This window comes from Bos mutus, chromosome 22 (genome assembly GCF_027580195.1).
Source record: "Bos mutus isolate GX-2022 chromosome 22, NWIPB_WYAK_1.1, whole genome shotgun sequence".
Classification (NCBI taxonomy): Eukaryota; Metazoa; Chordata; class Mammalia; order Artiodactyla; family Bovidae; genus Bos; species Bos mutus.
Genome location: NC_091638.1, coordinates 608,146 through 628,651, shown reverse-complemented (window position 1 = coordinate 628,651; position 20,506 = coordinate 608,146). Strand labels below are relative to the sequence as shown.

The 20,506-nt window shown below is 42.4% G+C and overlaps 1 protein-coding gene across 2 annotated transcripts in view; it reads right to left on the bottom strand.

Moving 5' to 3' along the window:
• Positions 1–20,506, bottom strand: part of EGFR (epidermal growth factor receptor) — a 216,279-nt gene that overhangs the window by 36,333 nt on the left and 159,440 nt on the right. For both annotated transcript variants that reach the window (XM_070360477.1, XM_070360476.1), the window contains 8 exons: positions 18,044–18,170; positions 17,876–17,949; positions 17,581–17,671; positions 15,169–15,368; positions 14,201–14,333; positions 11,565–11,655; positions 10,027–10,184; positions 1,036–1,074 (listed from right to left, as the gene is read on the bottom strand). In XM_070360477.1, the coding sequence (XP_070216578.1) occupies positions 1,036–1,074; positions 10,027–10,184; positions 11,565–11,655; positions 14,201–14,333; positions 15,169–15,368; positions 17,581–17,671; positions 17,876–17,949; positions 18,044–18,170 (913 nt within the window). The remainder of the gene's footprint in view (positions 1–1,035; positions 1,075–10,026; positions 10,185–11,564; positions 11,656–14,200; positions 14,334–15,168; positions 15,369–17,580; positions 17,672–17,875; positions 17,950–18,043; positions 18,171–20,506) is intronic.

Genomic DNA, 20,506 nt, shown 5'->3' with positions numbered 1-20,506 from the left:
ACCCCACCTTTTTGGATTTTTAAACTGGGTATCATTTGGACTTCTCGCTATGAAGAGTATGTTGACTGTTGATTAAGGGAACATAACTCGAAAAATAGCTGAGTCAGTCATGCTTTCGGCACGAATTTGTGTGTCTCCCCTGGGTGTCTCCACTCGTTAGAAGCACACCCTCCCCATGTGATGTCTGCTGGCCAGGCTGGACAGAGGGACCCTTTCAAAACTGTGGAGACTGCTTGAGGGATCCTGAACTTATAACATGGGATGAGAACCGTGTGAAATGCTGCATGAATGTGTGGAGGAGTAAGGCAGGGACAGGATTTCCACACAGAGAGCAGAGTTGTCATAGATAAGTTAGGTCATTCTGCAGTCGTCCCCCCACCCCCACCCCCTTCCCCCACCAGGGGAGAGCAAACACCCAAAACTCACTGGGGAAAGAACTGTCTGAATGAGTAGATTCTGAATTTAGAATCTTTATAAAGCTATTGTTTTTCAAGCACCTGTGCCATCTGAGCTTCTGGCAAACTTTGTATTTTCAGGCAGTTAATGAATATCAAAGAATAATTAGTAGCACAATTTACACACAAAAAATGTGCCAGCATTCTTACGAATTTCTCCTAAGTGTCAAATGTACTTTATGTGAGTAGTACTTAGAACACATTCTTCTTAGCACATAAAAAAGTCCTGTCTTGAGTTATACTATTCTCCTAGTTAATGTAGTTTGAATTAATGGGTTTTTTTCTATTTTGAAGGGGCCATTGAAAGGTAAAAGGAATAATTTGTACATAGTATATGTTCCATGGATATTGTAAGGGTGGGTGAAAAGAGAAGAACAAATTGAAAGAATGAATATAACAAAGGTCATTGGCTGGTTTCAGGGTGGTGATATGATGGAAAACCTCATTGCTAAGATACTGACTGCAGCATGAAGAGAGGCCAGGGCAGAGGGGAGTCGGAAAAGTGAGAAAGCATTACCCTTGCCCACAGAACTATTGGTTGTTTCTGGTCAGATCATCACACACAAAGTGTCACACTTACCCTTTTTGTGGACAGCCTTCGAGACCTGGCCCTTCACAGCTGTAGGAATTGAAAGGTAAAGACACATTTCAATCATTTTATTTATCATTTTTTCTTGGAGAGTTTTTATTAAATCATAAGGTGACATGTGTCAAATTACTCTTAGACGATTAGAATCACAATGTGTCTCAATATTGCTTAATCATTTGTTTATCATGCATTTATTCATTTGTTCATTCACTCAGCAAGTAGTTTTGAGTGTCCAGTTTGTGATAGGGATTGAACAGAGTAGGCAGCCTCTGGTCTTTGTTATTGAAATGTTTTCATGTCTTACTTTTGACAGAGGTTCAGATACCTTACAGCTGGCTCTAGAACATCCATGTGGGCAGGAGGTGGAGGGATCTTGGCTCCCTCCTGGGAGCCATTTCCTGGGCCACACTGATTAAGGTGGGGGCAGACAAGTAACAATGTGCAGCTCAGGGCAGGGAAATGGGGATGATGGCAGACCCGGAAAGCCAGAAACTGGCTTCACCCTCTTCCACACAACTAAGATGTCATACACGAAGCATAGATAGCATTTGTCTTAACGCATCCCCTCAGCAGCTGGGTTCCCATTCTGGGGGGGCACCACCATCTGCTCTTCTGATTATAGGATGACGGATGAAAAGGCAGAATAAGTTGGTTTTGAAGTACAGCAATATTTGTCAATGCAAGACTGAATATTCAATAGCAAGATTGAATATTCCAGTTTGATGGAGAACACTAACATTCTTGGCCAGAGGAAAGATGAAGAAGCCCCGTTCAGGTGTGTGAACAGGATTTGTGCTTGTTTGATGTACACTGCCATATGGTTCTAGTCATTTTCTTCTTTTATTTTTTAAATTTATTTATTTTAATTGGAGGCTAATTACTTTACAATATTGTATTGGTTTTGCCATACATCAACATGAATTCTCCACGGGTGTACACATCATTTTCTATCTCATTCAAAGGGCTCTCATCTCTGCACTGTACTCCTCTTGGTCTTGAGGGTCTAAGACCCCTTTTCCATGGTGTCAGACAATGTAGTCTTGACCCTAAAAGCTTACAGACTTTCCTCCCTACACCAGACACAGGCTTCTCCTTTTCTCATAATCTGTTATCTCCTACAAAAACCATAATCGTCAAAGACAAAAAAAATCTGCTAATGGATGAACAGTATGAAAAGGCAAAAAGATATGACACTGAAGGATGAACGCCCCAGGTCGGTAGGTGCCCATTATGCTACTGGAGAAAAGTGGAGAAATAATACCAGAAAAAATGAAGAGACGGAGCCAAAGCAAAACAAAACAAAACAAAAAACACCCAGTTGTGGATGTGACTGATAATGGAAGTAAAGTCTGATGCTGTAAAGAGCAATATTACATAGGAACCTGGAATGTCAAGTCCATGACTCAAGGTAAATTGGAAGTGGTCAAACAGGAGATGGCAAGAGTGAACATCAACATTTTAGGAATCAGTGAACTAAACTGGACTGGAATGGGTGAATTTAACTCAGATGACCATTATATCCACTACTGTGAGAAAGAATCCCTTAGAAGAAATGGAGTAGCCCTCCCAGTCAACAAGAGAGTCCAAAATGCAGTACTTGGATGCAATCTCAAAAATGACAGAATGATCTCTGTTCATTTCCAAGGCAAACCATTCAGTATCACTGTAATCCAAGTCTATGCCCCGACCAGTAATGCTGAAGAAGTTGAAGCTGAATGGCTCTATGAATACCTATAAGACCTTCCAGAACTAACACCCCAAAAAGATCCCCTCTTCATTATAGAGGACTGGAATGCAAACGTAGGGAGTCAAGAGATACCTGGAGTAACAGGCAAGTTTGGTCTTTGAGTAAAAACTGAAGCAGGGAAAAGGCTAACACAGTTTTGCCAAGAGAGTGCACTGGTCATAGCAAGCACTCTCCCAAGAACACATGAGACTAGACTTTATATATGGATATCACCAGAAGGTCAATACCAAAATCACACTGATTATATTCTTTGCAGCCAGAGATGGAGAAGCTCTATACAGTCAGCAAAAACAAGACTGGGAGCTGACTGTGGCTCAGATCATGAGCTCCTTATTGCCAAATTCAGACTTAAATTGAAGAAAGTATGGAAAACCACTAGACCATTCAGATATGACCTAAATCAAATTGCTACAGTAGAAGTGACAAATAGATTCAAGGGATTAGATCTGATAGACAAGAGTGCCTGAAGACTTATGGATAAAGGTTCATGACATCGCACAGGAGGCAGTGATCAAGACCATCCCCAAGAAAAAGAAATGCAACAAGGCAAAATGGTTGCCTGAGGAGGCCTTAGAGAACAGTTAGAAAAGAAGAGAAGTGCAAGGCAATGGAGTAAAGATATACCCATTTGAATGCAGAGTTCCAAAGAATAACAAGGAGAGATAAAAGCCTTCTTCAGTGATCAATGCAAAGAGATAGAGGAAAACAATAGAATGGGAAAAACTAGAGATCTCTTCAAGAAAATCAGAGATACCAAGGGAACATTTCATGCAAAGATGGGCACAATAAGGACAAAAATGGTATGGACCTAACAGAAGCAGAAGATACTACGAAGAGGTGGCAAGAATACACAGAACTATACAAAAAAGATCTTCATGACCCAGATAACTTTGATGGTGTGATAACTCACCTAGACATCCTGGAATGCAAAGTCAAGTGGGCCTTAGGAAGGATCATTATGAACAAAGCTAGTGGAAATGATGGAATTCCAGCTGACCTATTTCAGATCCTACAAGATGATGCTGTGAAAGTGCTGCACTCAATATGCCAGCAAATCTGGAAAACTCACAGTGGCCACAGGACTGGAAAAGGACAGTTTTCATTCCAATCCCAAAGAAAGGCAATGGCAAAGAATGCTCAAAGTATGGCACAATTGCACTTGTCTCATCCACTAGCAAAGTTAATGCTCAAAATTCTCCAAGCCAGGCTTCAACATTACATGAACCGGGAAATTCCAGATGTTCAAGCTGGATTTAGAAAAGGCAGAGGAACAAGAGATCAAATTGCCAACATCCATTGGATCATCGAAAAAGCAAGAGAGTTCCAAAAAAACATCTACTTCGGCTTTATTGACTATGCCAAAGCCTTTGACTGTGTGGATCAGTCACAGATCAACAAACTGGAAAATTCTTAAACAGATGGGACTACCAGACCACCTTACCTGCCTTCTGAGAGATCTGTATGCAGGTTAAGAAATAACAGCTAGAACTGGACATGGAACAACAGACTGACAGACTGGTTCCAAATGGGGAAAGGAGTACGTCAAGGTTATATATGATCACCCTACTTATTTAACTGATATGCAGAGTACATCATGCTGAATGCCAGGCTGGATGAAGCACAAGCTGGAATCAAGATTTACAGGAGAAATATCAAAAACCTCAGATACACAGATGACACCACTCTTATGGCAGAAAGTGAAGAAGAACTTAAGAGCCTCTTGATGAAAGTGAAAGAGGAGAGAGAAAAAGTTGTCTTAAAGCTCAACATTCAGAAAACTAAGATCATGGCACCCACTTGCATCTTCATGGCAGATTGATGGGGAAACAATGGAAACAGTAAAAGACTTTATTTTTCTGGGCTTTAAAATCACTGCAATGGTGACTTCAGCCATGAAATTAAAAGACACTTGCTCCTTGGAAGAAAAGCTGTGACCAACCTAGATAGCATATTAAAAAGCAGAGACATTACTTTGCCAACAAAGGTCTGTCTAGTCAAAGCTATGGTTTTTCCAGTAGTCATTACGGATGTGACAGTTGGACAATAAAGAAGCTGAGCGCTGAAGAATTGATGCTTTTGAACTGTGGTGTTAGAGAAGACTCCAGCCTAAAGGAAAGCAGTCCTGGATATTCATTTGAAAGACTGATGCTGAAGCTGAGACTCCACTACTTTGGCAATCTGATGTGAAGAACTGACTCATTTGAAAAGACCCTGATGCTGGGAAAGATTAAAGGCAGGAGGAGAAGGGGATGACAGAGGATGAGATGGTTGAATGGCATCACCAACTCGATGGACATGAGTTTGAGTAAGTGTCAGGAGTTGGTGATGGACAGGGAAGCCTGGTGTGCTGCAGTCCATGGGGTTGCAGAGTTGGCCACGACTGAGCGACTGAACTGAACTGAACGGATGACCATTCAATATATCCCTCCTCGCTAGTGTTTTTATATTTTCCCATTATGCCTGTCAGTCTCCAGAAAGTAACAAAATGGGAACTCTATGCAAAGTGGTGCAAACTGGAACTGCAAATTTTGGACAAGAAGCAGGTTTCATGCAGCTTCTGAAAGTGCTGCTGGGAAACCTATTGGGTTTCTAGCAAGAAGTTACTGAGAAGAGATACTCACAGTCAGAGCTTAGCCAGTTTGCATTTGAAGAGATGATGGACGAGGGCAATGACAAGACAGGTGTGGTAAGAGGGGATGATCTGAGTATCAGAGGATTAAGAGGTCCATGAGAAAGCTGATGGTGCCCTGCATAAGTCTATAGAAATGATTGTCAAATATCAGGCAAAAGAGGCTGCATCATGCTATCATTTAATTTAGTCAGAAAAATTACTGCTTGTCTGTCTCCTATTTATTTTTTGTTACATGTAATTAAAATTGGCAAAATGTTATATTATTTAGTTTTTTGGCATAAAATTTCAAAGAAACCTTTCCCTGTTACCTTATTATAAAATATGGTTCCATTCAACAGTGGATGGCCTTTGAGTTTCCCGACCCATTCCCTTGGGTAACCAAACCTCCCCTGTGGGAACAGGATGGCTTCTTGAAGCAGGTATGCTCTCATAACCTGGGCTCTGTGACTGCAGGCTAATGACTCCAGAGCCCAAGTGTTGCTTTAACAATACAAATGGAAAAGCAGTGAGCCTGCTCTGAGACATCAATGAGACTATCTGTTTGATGATGCTGTATTCATCATAGATACACAATAAAAGACATGGTTTCTTATTTCCCCTTATCCTATCAATATTTCTCCATATTTAAAAAATTAAACCCATTTTTTTATCAAATAATTCTTTTGGATGAAGATACAGATAGTAATAACAAGATTACATAAAACTACATGCTTTTCTATCAGTGATACATGTTCACAGACACATACATAAATACAGTTATTTCCAAAAGACAGAAAAAAATAGGAAACATATATTTTATGGGTAATATCATTCTATTTAAGAGAATCTGTTCCAAAATTCCTTATTATGGAGAAATATGAAAAAAATAGATTGAGTGAGAAACTAGCAAACTATCATTTATATCATGCTTTGTAGAGTTTTCAAATTACTCAATATAACAGCATGTTGATACACCCAAAGGGAAAAATATTAAAAATCTTTAAATTTCTGTCAAGGAGGGGTCTGGTAAAATTCAAAATTCATTCTGGATTGACAAAAATAGTTCAAAAGTAGGAATAACTATAGGTAACTGTAGATAACTGTTTCTTTAACAAGATAGTAACTCACAGTAATAGCAAATAATGTTCTTAATGGTGATTTATTATAGCCATTCCCACAATCATCAGATATAAAACTCAGATATCCACTACTATTGTATCTGACATTATTCTAGAAATTCTGGCCTTTGTAATATGATTTGAAACTTTTGGAAAAGAGATGAAGATACCATTACTGGAGACAATATGATTGTTTTCCCAGAAACTTCAAGAACATGAACTAAAACATTAATTTCAAAGGAAGTTCAATAAAGACCATCAATATGAGATGACTATACACCTCCACCAAAACAATCAAAAGCTATCTTATATATTAGAAATAATAAATTAGAAGATATACTCTAAGTAAGGACCATTTCACAATAGCAAATGTAATACAGACAGAACATGAAAGAACAAAACTATAAAACTTAACTGAAGAATATCTGAATTTATGAAGAATAAAAAAGAAATTTTATTTCTTCATAAAATAATTTATGAAGAAATTATCATTTCCTGACTGGAAATACAAAATATTATAAAAATGTTAGCCCTAGCCAAATTAACTTACTGGTTTTAGTGGGGATTTTGGATGTTAAACTTGGTAAAATACTCCAAGTCACTTGGAACACACCAATAGGCTAGACTAACATTAGAGGGGGAAGAAAATCACATGTAAACGGCATAGGAGATCCCTAGGCTTCCTACTTGTTGCTGGGATTACTCTTCAGTCACCCAGGACTGAAACTTCTGGACCACAGAGTCATGGAAAGATGGTGCCCTTCCATTTACCCCTGTAACAGCTGAAACTGAAGAAGGTTAAATGATGGAAATTGACCAGGGTACAAGTCATTTCCAAATCACTTGTCTCCAGGCCCAGACTCCTCCATATTTGCTGTTGTTCAGTCGCTTAGTTGCCTCTGACTCTTTGTGACTCTATGGACTGCAGCACACCAGGCTTCTCTGTCCTTCACTATCTCTTGAGTTAGGAATGCCATCCAACCACCTCATCCTCTGTCACCCCTTTCTCCTCCTGCCCTCAATCTTCCCCAGCATCAGGGTCTTTTCCAATGGGTCGGCTCTTTGCAACTGGTGGCCAAAGTATAGGAGGTTCAGCTTCAGCATCAGTCCTTTCAGTCAATATTCAGGATTAATTTCCCTTAGGATTGACTGGTTTGATCTCCTTGCTGTCCAAGGGACTTTCAAGAGTCTTCTCTTACACCACCATTCAAAGGCATCAGTTCTTCAGCACTCAGCCTTCTTTATGGTTCAGCTCTCACATCCGTACATGACTACTGGAAAAACTATAGCTTTGACTATATAGACCTTTCAGCAAAGTGATCTCTGCTTTTTCATACACTGTCTAGGTTGGTCAGCTTTGATTCCAAGGAGCAAGCATCTTTTAATTTCAGGGCTGCAGTCACCGTTTGCAGTGATTTTGGAGACCAGAAAATAAAATTTGTCACGCTTTCCATTTTTTCCCTATCTATTTGCCATGAAATGATGGGGCCAGATGCCATGATTTTCATTTTCTGAATGTTGAGTTTTAAGCCAACTTTTTCATTCTTCTGTTTCACTTTCATCAAGAGGCTCTTTAGTTCCTCTTCCCTTTCTGCCATTAGGGTGGTGTTATCTGCAAATCTGAGGTTATTGACATTTCTCCTGGCAATCTTGATTCCACTGTGAGCTTCATCCAGCCTGGCATTTCTCATGATGTACTCTGTATGCAAGTTAAATAAGCAGAGTGACAATATACAACCTTGATGTACTCCTTTTCCAATTTTGAACCAGTTCATTGTTCCATGTCCAGTTCTAATTGTTGCTTCTTGACCTGCATACAGGTTTCTCAGAAAGTAGGTAAGGTGGTCTGGTGTTCCCATCTCTTTCAGAATTTTCCACAGTTTGCTTTGATCCACATAGTCAAAGGCTTTAGTGTAGTCAACGAAGCAAAAGTAGATGTTTTTCTGGAATTCTCTTGCTTTTTCTATGATCCAGTGGATGTTGGCAATTTGATCTCTGGTTCCTTTGCTTTTTAGCTTGTACATCTGGGAGTTCTTGGTTCACATACTTTTGAAGCTTGAAAGATTTTGAGCATTACCTTGCTAGCATGTGAAATGAGTGCAATTGTGCAGTGGATTTTGGAGAAGGAAATGGCAACCCACTCCAGTGTTCTTGCCTGGAGAATCCCAGGGACAGGGGAGCCTGGTGGGCTGCTGTCTATGGGGTCACAAAGAGTCGGACACAACTGAAGTGACTTAGCAGCAGCAGCAGTGCAGTGGTTTGAACATTCTTGGGCATTGTTTTTCTTTGGGAAAACAACTGGAAAACTGACTTTTTCCAGTCCTGTGGCTGTTGCTGAGTTTTCCAGATTTGCTGGCATATTGAGTGCAGCACTTTAACAGCATCATCTTTTAGGATCTGAAATTGCTTAGCTGAAATTCCATCACCTCCACTAGTTTTGTTCCTAGTGATGCTTCCTAAGGCCCACTTGACTTCACACTCCAGGATGTCTGGCTCTAGGTGAGTGATCACACCATCGTGATTATCTGGGTCATTAAGACCATTTTTGTACATACAAACACAGTTAAAATATTAGGACATATTTGGAAAATTTTCAAGACTCTTGATTTTTGGAAGTCTGCATCCCTTCAGGACTCTAATCATTATCACAATCACAATTACCACCATCACTACCACCAACACTGGCACCACCACTGCTTATGAACATCATAACCACCACCAACAGCCCCACGCCTCCTTTTGTGCAGTCCTTGATTGAGCATGCATGTGTTCCAGGCACCATTTAAGTACATTACGTGTATTAAGATCACAGAAACCTTGTGAGCAATGCAGTAGTATTAACCTAATTTACAGATGAGAAAAGTGAGGCACAGACAGGGTAATACACTTTCGAAAGGCCACAGAGCTAGTAAGAGATGGCTCTGGAGAAGAGTAACAGTTCTAAATAAGGTTGAGGACTGAGAGATAGAAGGGAATATGAAATATATATGAGAACTCAACTTTTCCTTCTGATTTCTAGAAGTAGTCTAGTTTCATTGCCAAATTTATTATTTTAGTAAACAAGATACAAATGTTCAGAGTGCTTCAGCTAACTGTAGTGAAAAAAAAAGCTCCTTTAAGGAACATTCTAGGCAATGTTATCTTCCATTAATTGTAAAACAGTAAGGATTCCCACAGGAATCCCAGTCATCTGGAAAGATGTGTAGAAACCTTTGAGGATAGGGTAGGACCTCGTGTTCATCCCAGCTGTCCTTACCCTTGTTTGCACTTGTTGGCACAGCAGAACAGAGCCCTGGCATGATGCACACCTGGAGATGCTGAGAGGCTTTCTGGTGAGCACCGTTACCTCCCGTGAGTTTCACTGCTGCTGCCATGGCTGTAGGGCCAGAACACCCGGAGGACCTGACTCTAATACAAAGCTCTGTACTTTACTGCCTGCACAGTTTGGAAAATGTTTTCAGTTTATGAGTCTGCATCTCTTGCAGACCCAGAGTTCCCTGACTCACCCATAGGTGCAGTTGGGGTGGCACAGGAGACACACGTGATTGGCATCTGCAAACTTCCAGATCAGGGTGCCGTTCTCTCCCGCGACTCCAGCAGGGCAGGTCTTGACGCAGTGAGGGCCATCAATGTAGTGGGCGCACTTTACACAGTTGCCTGGTCCCTGCACCGAGGCAGAAAAACCATTTCATAAATCAAATATTTATGTATGTGTCTTTCAGAATGAAGTAACTTTTTACTTAAAATATATATCACGAAAAAAAGTCAAACAATGTAGAAATGCTTCAAGGGGACGAATTCTTCTCTGACTGTGTCTTGCCTGATGTGACCACTGTTAACAGGTGAGAATAGCCTTCCTGACTTTACATGTGTATTGTATATGAAAACATAAAAGAAACTGAACTGGGTGTTTTACTTGACTTTACTTCATACCTTGTGGGCATTTTTCCTTGTTAAAACACTGATTGGCCTACGTGTGTATTTACATCCTTATCATTCAGATGGGCTTCCTAGGGGCTTCTGTGGGAAGCTGTGCTTGCCAAGGCAAAGCTAAGCAAACCCACACCTGCGTTTCCCCAGTGTTGAGAAGGTGGCAGGTGGAAACACAGTGGCTGCATAATTAACTGTGCTGTGCTAAATTTGGTTCTGTTTGTTAAACTTGTTGATACATTAGGGCTGCCTGGGTTGCATCCACACACTTCACAAGGGCTGAAGTAAGGTGGCTAGGGAGGGTCTGCCTGTTGGCTAAGCACCCTTATGTCTCAAAGACTGAGTGTTCCCAGAGCGAGAACAATCAGATGACTAAGTCAATCAACAGCACCAATCATTTTATTTCACTGATGAAAAGTTAACCCAACACTAACCTAAAAACCAGTGGTTTACTTTGTAACCAGCTATTTTGGCAGCTTGTACCTCAAAACCTTATCATCATCTGTCTGATTCAGAGAACTTCTGAAAAGTATTTTCCATCAGTAGATTTAGATATGACTGTTGCAGCTCAAATTCAAATAGAGCTCCTCATATAAGTAATACTGAGAATTAACAATGTGAACACATTGGTGTGAGAGGGATTTTCATTCTCACTTACACTCTCTAAAATATTACTGAACATGTAGGTATGAAACTGAATTTTGAAAATTTTTCTTTGTGATTTAAAAAACCTCCTTCAAATAACTTTAAACTACTGTTAAATAAGAATGTGGCAACGTTTGATTAAGATGATAAAGCGGTGGTGGCAGGTGTCAGGAACAGTGAAGGCTGGCTGTCAGTGCACCCTGTTCATAGGGCCCTGATCTGTGGTCTGAGACCAGGCACCACCGTGTGCGTCTGGGGGTTGGACACAGAAGATGAGTGCCCGAGCCAGCCAGGCCACATGCCGACCTCCCCTCAGTCACAGCCCCTGATGGCTGTGAGACGGGACGGGATGGGCCCGAGTGTGGGGAGTGGGCTGGACGGCGGTCTAGCAGCCACAGGGTGATGGTGGTGGGTCACCCTTGCGGGTCTGCAGCTGATGCGCGGGGGTAACATCAAACATGCTGCTTACGCGTCCAGTGCAGGTCACGTTCATGGCCTGGGGCAGGCATTCTGGATGGCACTGCACACACTCGGAGTTCTCCACGAATTCTCTGGGCTCTCTGACAGAAGGAAGACAGGAAACTGGTCAGTGCCATCCCTACACACCCTGCTTCCAAATGCTGTCTGGGTTCACCTGTCTGAAGGTTCAGGTGACACCAACCACCTCTCTTAGAAAGACAAAACAATTTTATGTAAAAGTCAAACGTCTGGGAAAGTAGGACTATACTGTAATTTAATAAAGTGATTCTGTCAGCTGAATCTTTAGTCATCTTCTCCTAGAACAAAGCATAAGCTTCATTTACGATCAAAACAGCTTCTCTACATTTTTTCTACAGGCACAGTCTCTGAATATTAGATAAGCCAACACATGGGAGAAAAGAAGATAATAGTCCTTAAAAGGCACCCCCTCCTATATCAGATTCATGGATATTTAAGTTACACTGCAAAGAAATGGTAACTAGATCAATACCTGGGAAAGGGAAAGAGAGCTATTAAAGTTTCCTTAGTGATTATTACTAAAAACAGTAAGAATGGAACACAGGTATCAAGTATTTTCCTTGGACTATTTTAACCATTCCTCAAAAATGGATAGAGTGGGACTTCCCTGGTGGTAAAGTGGAGAGAAATCTGCCTGCCAATGAAAGGGACACGGGTTCAATCCCTGATCTGGGAAGATTCCACATGGCATAGAGCAACTAAGCCCATGAGCCACAACTATGGAGCCTGCACGCTGCAGCTCCTGAAGTCCCTGCACTAGAGCCTGTGCGCGGCGACAAGAAAAGCCACCGCAGGGAAAAGCTGAGCAACACCATGAGAAAGCAGGCCCCACGCTTTGCAACTAGAGAAAGCCCGTGCACAGCAGTGAAGACCCAGTGCAACCACAAAGTAAATAAATAAATACTTGAGAAGCTGATGCTTGACTGAAAGGACATGGTAGATGTGGGCAGCTCTTAAGACTACTGGGAGTTAACTAGGCAGTGAACAAGAAGTGTGCACACCCAAAGATATGTTCCGTGAGTCCTCTCAGGCAGTCAGCGTCAATTAAACCAAAAGAGCCACATGACTTTTCCCTGTGCTGCTTCTTGAGTCACCACACGCAGTATAGGGGCCAGTTTTGCAAACAGAGAAGGTGCTGCTGGACACCAGGATCCTCTAATAGGAAGACCCAGGCACCACTGCCAAGGTTATTTTAATTACCTTGTTGCTTCAAAGAGAAAAATGTTGAAAGTGTTAGTTTTGTCCGACTCTTTGCAACCCCATGGACTGTAGCCTACCAGGCTCCTCTGTTCATGGGATTCTCCAGGCAAGAATACTGGAATGGGTAGCCATTCCCTTCTCCAGGGGATCTTCCTTACCCAGGACCTAACCCGGGTCTACCACACTGCAGGCAAATTCTTTACCATCTGAGCCACTAGGGAAGCCCCTTCAGAGAGACCTGAACACTGAAAATGTGAGCTCAGCATCTGCTTGCAGCCGTAAGGATTACACCAGTGTTTCTTACTTATTGAAACAATACTATTGATTATGCAAATTACTCTGTTAGGTTAATGAGCCTATCAACTAAAGGAGTCCTGTGGAATTGAATTCATCCTGCTTTGAGTATTTAGTTAGTTGAGCTGAGCTGTAGTTCAAGCCCTGATAGTGAAACAGAAAGGAAAATTTCCTAGAGCTATCTGTAACTCCTATCTTCTTCTTTACCATAAAATTTCTCTTTTTCTTTATTTTTAAAAATTGCCTCTTCCAGTTGCTATCCTTACATTTTGTTTTCCTGTTAGTTTATTTTCATCACTATTTGAGATCATTCAAAGCCTTACTCAATATCAAAATTCCCATAGAATCAACAGACTGTACTTTTTATTGACTGCAATAAATTCAACAAATGTTATACAAACTGTTTATTTCTTTGTCCAAGGTTCTGTTTAAAGTTATTTGCACTGTTCAGTGTGTCTTGAACATAAACAAAAACTAACCTGGAGCTGTGTTTTGACACAGCAGGAATGCCGTGCTACAAGGATACGACTAATGGCCATGGTCTTGGTCATCTGAACCATGGAAGACTGTTCTGTTTGTCTTGGGAACTTTGTGTAGCTTAGAAAAATAAATTTCCAGATAAAGAGACTCTATAAATTGGGTTGGATTAAGTAATGAAAAATGTATTTTCATTTCCTTTTGTGATTAACAATTATCAACAGGGCTTCACGGGTAGTCGAGTGGTCTGCCTTGCAACGCAGGGGATACCAGTTCGATCCCTGGTCTGGAAAGATCCCACATGCTGTGAAGCAGCTCAGCCTGTGTACCACAATGACTGAGCCGGAGCTCTGGAGCCCGTGCTCTGCAACAACAGATGCCACCGCGAAGAGTAGCCCCTGCTTCTTGCAACTAAAGAGTAGCCCCTGCTTCTTGCGAGCAGCAACGGAGACCTAGCACAACCAAAAACAATGAACTAACTAAATAAATCTACACACACACACACACACACACACACACACAAAACAATTGTCAACAAACAAAAAGGAAAAGAAAATTAACTATACACTTATAAAACAATCCTAAGTCTTATTTTTTAATCAAAACAAAGCAATTGAAAAAAAAAAAAACTCTTACCCCTCTAGAATGTTGCACTTTCCCACACACTCCTTGCCACGACTGAAGTTCTGGCAGGACATGCAGTATTTGGGTCCAGGTCCCCAGCAGCCCTCTGATGAGCACAGCGGGTGACAGATGTGGCCTGTGGCCTCTGAGAATACAGGGTGAGTCCCATGGTCAGACAAGGAACAGTGGCCACAAATACACCAGTGCCCCCGGGAGAAGCAGTGACACGAGGGCCTCCAGAGGCCCGGCACAAGTCCCCTTTGCCCTGCTGGGTGCTAAGCATATCTAGATGGAGCTTGTCAGAGCTGCAGGAGCAGAAAGCGTGAGGGTCCTTGTCATGCGTGTACAGGACACAGAACCAGGAAGACACCCAGAACTTCACCAATTCTCTTAATTGCACTATGGTGTGAGAATCATTATTGCCTCCATTTCATCGATGAGGAAGATAAAGCCCAAAGATTTAAGTAAACTGATGAATGCCTCAAAGCTAGGAAGGGCTCAAGCCGGGATATGAACTTGGCTCTGCTTCTACCGGTGGCCAGGATCTCAGCACAGGGGCAGGCACCACTTCAAAAGCTGACTATGGCTGTGAACTCGGATCTGGAAATGCCAGTGTGAAATGTTCACCCCATTCCTCTGCGTCTGTGTGTGTGTGTGTGTATGAGAATGTGTTTAGTCATTGGGGATGAAATGAGTAGGGAGGAACACACAGCTAAAATGCCATAATCAATACTAAATTTTGTTCTGTAAATTACCAATAACTGATGGCCTAGACTTCAAGGCAGATTTATCCTATGAGATGAGAATTATCTAGAAAAAAATCTGATGAACGTCACAAAAGAATATACACATTTCCCTTAATTTGCTTCTTAGGAATGTAAAAAGTAATTTAAATGTTTGGGAGTAGCCTTTCAATATTCTAAATCAAAATAAATGACCTGTTAGAACCATCTCCACAATCAACCAAAGTGATTACTCACTGCACTGTTTTTCACTCCTGTTGTTTAAAATTTTGGTTTTCTGAGTTGAGGTCCCAAAAAGTTTTTTCCAGCGTATTGTATCTGCATAGCACAAGTTTCGATTTCCTGAAATTATCACATCACCATCACTTATCTCCTTGAGGGAGCGTAATCCCAAAGATGTTATATCCAGGCCGACAACCGCAAGAGAAAACTGGCCACTAAGGTGGAGAAAAAAAATAATATTGTGAAAAATTATGACAGCATAGTATCAACAAAAACGTTTTTCTGTACCACTTTAGATTTACTACTGCCTTCCGGTTTGTAGTCATGTAAGTCATGTTATGGAAGGTCTGTCCTGCAACTTTGGAAAATTGCAAGTGTTTTTAAGGTTCCTCCAGGGAAAAGTTAGTTCCTTGTTCATTTACTATCTCTAACTCTAGTGGCAGACTAGGGGTTGAATAATTTATTAATATCATTATTTCATTTACTGCATTTTAACTTTGCTTGGCAATTGAGAATACGTTAACTTTTCAAATATCTAAATATACTTAAAAAATCATAGATTTAGCTTTCCATCCATCCACCTACCATCCATCCATCTATTAATCCATTTATTGAACAAATATTTGAGGTAATATGTGACTAATTTTATTCTAATTCTAGGTTAAGTGTGTGCTTCTTGCTCTCAAAAAACCCTTTATTACTGATGATACAATCATTTTTAACCCAGTACCATGAGAGTGGTGATGAGGGGACCACAGAGGCAAAGAGCAGGGTTCACCTAAACAAGTCTGAGGAAGGGTCTCTGGAAGAGGTGATGCCTGATCATCAGGACCTCCAGAGCAGGAGCCATGATATTTTCTTCACTACCCAACCCTGTGCTAGGTTCCTACAAGGTGACCAGGACGTGTTCATCACATGACCAGATGGAAGTTATTCTCACTAAAGGGAAGGAAGTCTTCCACACAGAGGAGCACGTGACAGGCACTGAGAGTCACATGCTGCTGCTGGAGCAGAAAGGTGGGACGGGGTCTGGGAAGGGAGAAGAGGCCAGAGCCTGGACCACTGTGGACACCACGTGGAGGAGGCTCTTGTTTGCAATGACGGGAAACCACAGGAAGGAGATGTGCATTGTTAGGAAGCTCACTAAACACCGAGGTGGGAAACAGACCAGTTGAGACAGCACTGAATAGAGAGGCTGATGATGAAGGCACGAGAGGAGAAAATGTAAAGTGTAATCGGGAAACTCCTTTCTCCTCGCTTCTCTTTCTCTGCCCACTCTTTCCTCTCTGTGTCCCCACAGTGTGACTCCTGTGTATTCGACTGCACCCCTGCTTTTAGGAATCCCTTCCCTTAGCCATGCTCAGGGGAGCCACGCCAGTGGGGACAAAGCTGAAGTCCTCCCTGAAGGGAGGTCTGGCAGGGGTCACACTTCCCCAGGAGGAACTGTGTATCATTGGGCTTCTCAGCAAATGTTATAAATTAAAAAAAAAAAAAAAAAGAAGTCAGTTTTATGTTTAAAACCCTAAAACTAAGCTGAGAGGTACATGCTAGTCACCCAAGAAAACTGACCTAAGTCTCTCATCTCTATATGAACTTTGGTCAAAAGAAGTATTCCTGAGAACTCAGGGCACAGGGCCTTTCTGGGAAATGATATTAGCTGCATGTTTAGCATCAGAGATGCAAAGCTGGAATGATTTCTGGAAAGGGATGCTTATTTTACATTCACTGTATTCTGATTTTCTTTATTACTCACAGTATTATGTAGCCCTCTCAGGTGTCCATTATGAGAAACAGTTCTCAAAACCAGGTATTTTCCAAGGCAGGTTTGAACAAGAGCGTCCCAAACTTTGCCTTACCACAAAATTCATTATTACCCTTATTATGTTAAAGATGCTTGTGTGTGTGTGTGTGCATGCGCATATGTGTGTTCGCATGTGCATGTGTGTGTGTCTGTGTGCTGGAGCTGGAAAAGTGGAAATCCTGAAAGACATGCTCAGTGCCTCTCAGGTCCCCTGAAATGAGGTGCTGATGAGGACTGGTAGCCTTAGTGCTATTCTTGCCAAAAGTACAAAACCTCAACCAAATCAGGAGAAAACACTGGCCATCCTACAAATGCCTGACCAGTACTTTTCAAAAGCCATGAAAGACAAGGAAGACAGAGGAACTATCATGAACAGCAGGGGACTAAGGATTCGTGACTGTCCCTTGCAGTGTGGGCTGACCAGAACACAAAAAGTGTTCGTGGAAAACTGGCGAGATCCAAGAAAGTCTGCAGTTCAGTTACAGCCATGCTGATGATGCAGGGTGTCACCATCGGGGGAGCCAGGTGAGGGTGTGTGGGGACTCTCTGTAGTGTCTCTGCAGCACTTCAGTAGCTTTTACCTCAAAAGAAAAGACTCTACAAGTCTTTGGCTGGGGCCCACTTACTGCTGCTTCGTTCTGCCACGTATGATTTCCAGGTTCTCAAAAGCATGGAGGTCAGTCCTGTTTTCGGGCCAGGCCTGAATCAGCAAAAACCCTACAAAGCAGTAGGAAAGTTCAGACACATACCACTTAGAAATTTCTATTTTGTATGAGACATTATTTGGAGAAGGAAATGGCAACCCACTCCAGTATTCTTGCCTGGAAAATCCCATGGATGGAGGACCCTGGAGGCTATAGCCCATGGGGTCACAAAGAGCCGGACACGACTGAGCAACTAGCACACTTAATGATTACACACCTGTTATTTCTTTTACAGTTCTTAGAATGTCCAGTTCTTTCGGGTCCAGAGGTGCAGTACGTGTGAAGGAGTCACTGAAACAAGTAACAGAGCCGTCAGTAACAACCTGCCGTGAACAGAGCAGAGTCTATTTTTCTCTGGTATACCAGTAACTTGATCTTTACTTACCCCCTAAATGCTACTGGCAGGATATGAAGATCTCCACTGATGGATGTGCAGTTTCTGAAGTGTTTAATGTTTGTAGCATTTATGGAAAGTGTGTCTTTAAACTCACCGATTCCTATTCCGTTACAAACTGTAAAGAGAGGTGTTTATTCCATTCACATGTATTGAATTAGTAAGAGCTGTGGTCCCTCAGGCAGACGGGAGCAGGAAGAGAAGTGCAGCCGCGGGAACCGTCGCTGGCGTGCTATCTTTCATCCCCGCAGCAAACACTGCCAGGCTCGCCAGGGACCAGGGGCCATGACAGGGTGTGAGGCTGCAGTGCAGGAGACGCTGCCTGTCCTCACTGAACTTGCCTTCTCCTCCTCAATTTTCCCCACCTGGGCCAGAGTCCAGTTGCCCCGGAGGTCTCCAGCTCCTTCTACACTACAGCTGCCCCCTGGGCTGTTGGTACCGCACGGGGATCACGCGTGTGCCCCCACTAAACCCTCAATGCCTTCCCTTGCCCTCATCTGGGCTGCAGCTTAGTTTTCTAATGGAAAGAAACAGTATGCATAAATTTTTTAACTAAAAGAGCAAGATGCATCCATGGAAGAAAACCTTGAAAACATGGAACAAAGAGGAACAAAATGACTAAAAATTCTATTGTGTAACTTTGATATTTTAGAAAATGTCCTTTCAGTTATCCTCCATGGTTATGTCACACCACATATGTAGTTTTTTGTTTCTTTTTTCACTTATTATGCTGCGAACATTGTCCTGTAAGTAAAATATTGTCCTATCAGTAAAACCATTCACAAGCATGGCATCACCGATGCGATGGACATGAGTTTGAGTAGGCTCTGGGAGTTGGTGATGGAGGGGGAGTCCTAGTGAGCTGTAGTGTATGGGGTCCCAGAGAGTCGGACAAGACTGAGCGACTGAACCGAAATGAACTGAACTGATATTACATCATAAAGAATACTGTAATAAGTCTTATCAGATGAACTGCTTTTCTTCCACAGGGCCTACTTAAGCCACATGCTTTGATCTCTGTCCTACTGTGACATCAGTCTCAGATGCCGTTTTCTGCACTCTGAGCTCATTTATTAATTTACATTCACTCCCTAATTTCCATCTTAAATGTCATCTCCCTCCGAAGCCCATTTATCTGTTGTGGCTCTACTTCTAGAATTCACAGTGCAATTGTTGGTATTTCTCTTTCAGACTTTATCTTTGAAGAATAATCATGGAAGATCTTATTGTTCAGGGTGAGGTCCTGCCCTCCCTTCTCAGGCCTCACCAGGGACATGGGAGCCCTGTTACCGCATCTCCTTCTTCTCCATTCTCTCTGGAGTTCCCACTGCTTGGTCTGCCACCTGGCCACGGGGCCTATCCCATCAGCCCCATGGAACTCCAGGCTTGCCCTGGAATGCATATACCTCGCTATGGGTCTGGCAAAGGGGTGGTGAGGCTTGCTTAGGATTCCAAGGCTCTGGCTGAAAACAGAGTGAGGCAGCTTCAGCAAAACAAGCCCCGAGGCAGATGCCTGCTGATGGGGACTTGCCTTTTAATTACAGGTTTGGAAGAGAATTCTACATGTTTGAGAGAATATTCATTCTATCTCTGCTCAGGCGTGATGGTGATGCTGGGGTTACCTTAATTCCTAAATATGGAGACAAACTGTAATTCACCTCTAGATCTTTCAGATCTGGAGGAGTTGTGGGCCATCAACACACATGCTCCCACCTTCGTTTACCAACATCTCCCTACACAAAGGGATCTCAGTTGGCCACTACTCCAGGATTTGAACTGCGGGTGGGTTTACAGCATAATGATTATAGGCGAGCCAAAATGTTTGTTGAGCACAAAATTAACAGACCAAAATCAGAAATAATCTCTGCTTTTATTGATCCATTTGAGGATGCTGGTAGTAAGCCTCTGTCTTCAGTGGCTGAACTCACTCACTTCCTCTCCAGGCACCACCCTATGTGTCATTTTCTTCCTTGCGTGTTTCCTTTGCCTGAAGATTCCCTGGAGCCAAAGGATATCCATTCCTCTGTGCACTGACGCGCCTGCCACACTGGGAGCTCATAGGTCTGACCTCAGACTGAAGCCCTGTGAGCTGTCCCAGCTTGTATCTGCCAATCCTGGCCACTGGTCCCTGGGCAAGTCATTTAGATCCTCTGTGATATAGTGCCTCCTCTGTAAGGGGGATCGTAATAGCACAAACCTCCTAAAGAGGCTGAGGGACTGGATGGCGTGGAGCATGGAGGCTCAGTCTGCCCCTGAAAGAATACATGGGGCAGTGGTCAGTGTCAGCTGAAACCACAGAAACTTCTTAGAGACGGTGGCATCTGAGGCAGATGTTCAAGCAAGCAGCTGTTCATTGAGGCATTTTTTTTATAGCAGTAAAATAGTGGAAACAATCTAAATGACCATATAGATCGTATAGGGATTGTGGACAGGGCTAAGCAGAATAAGGAAGAT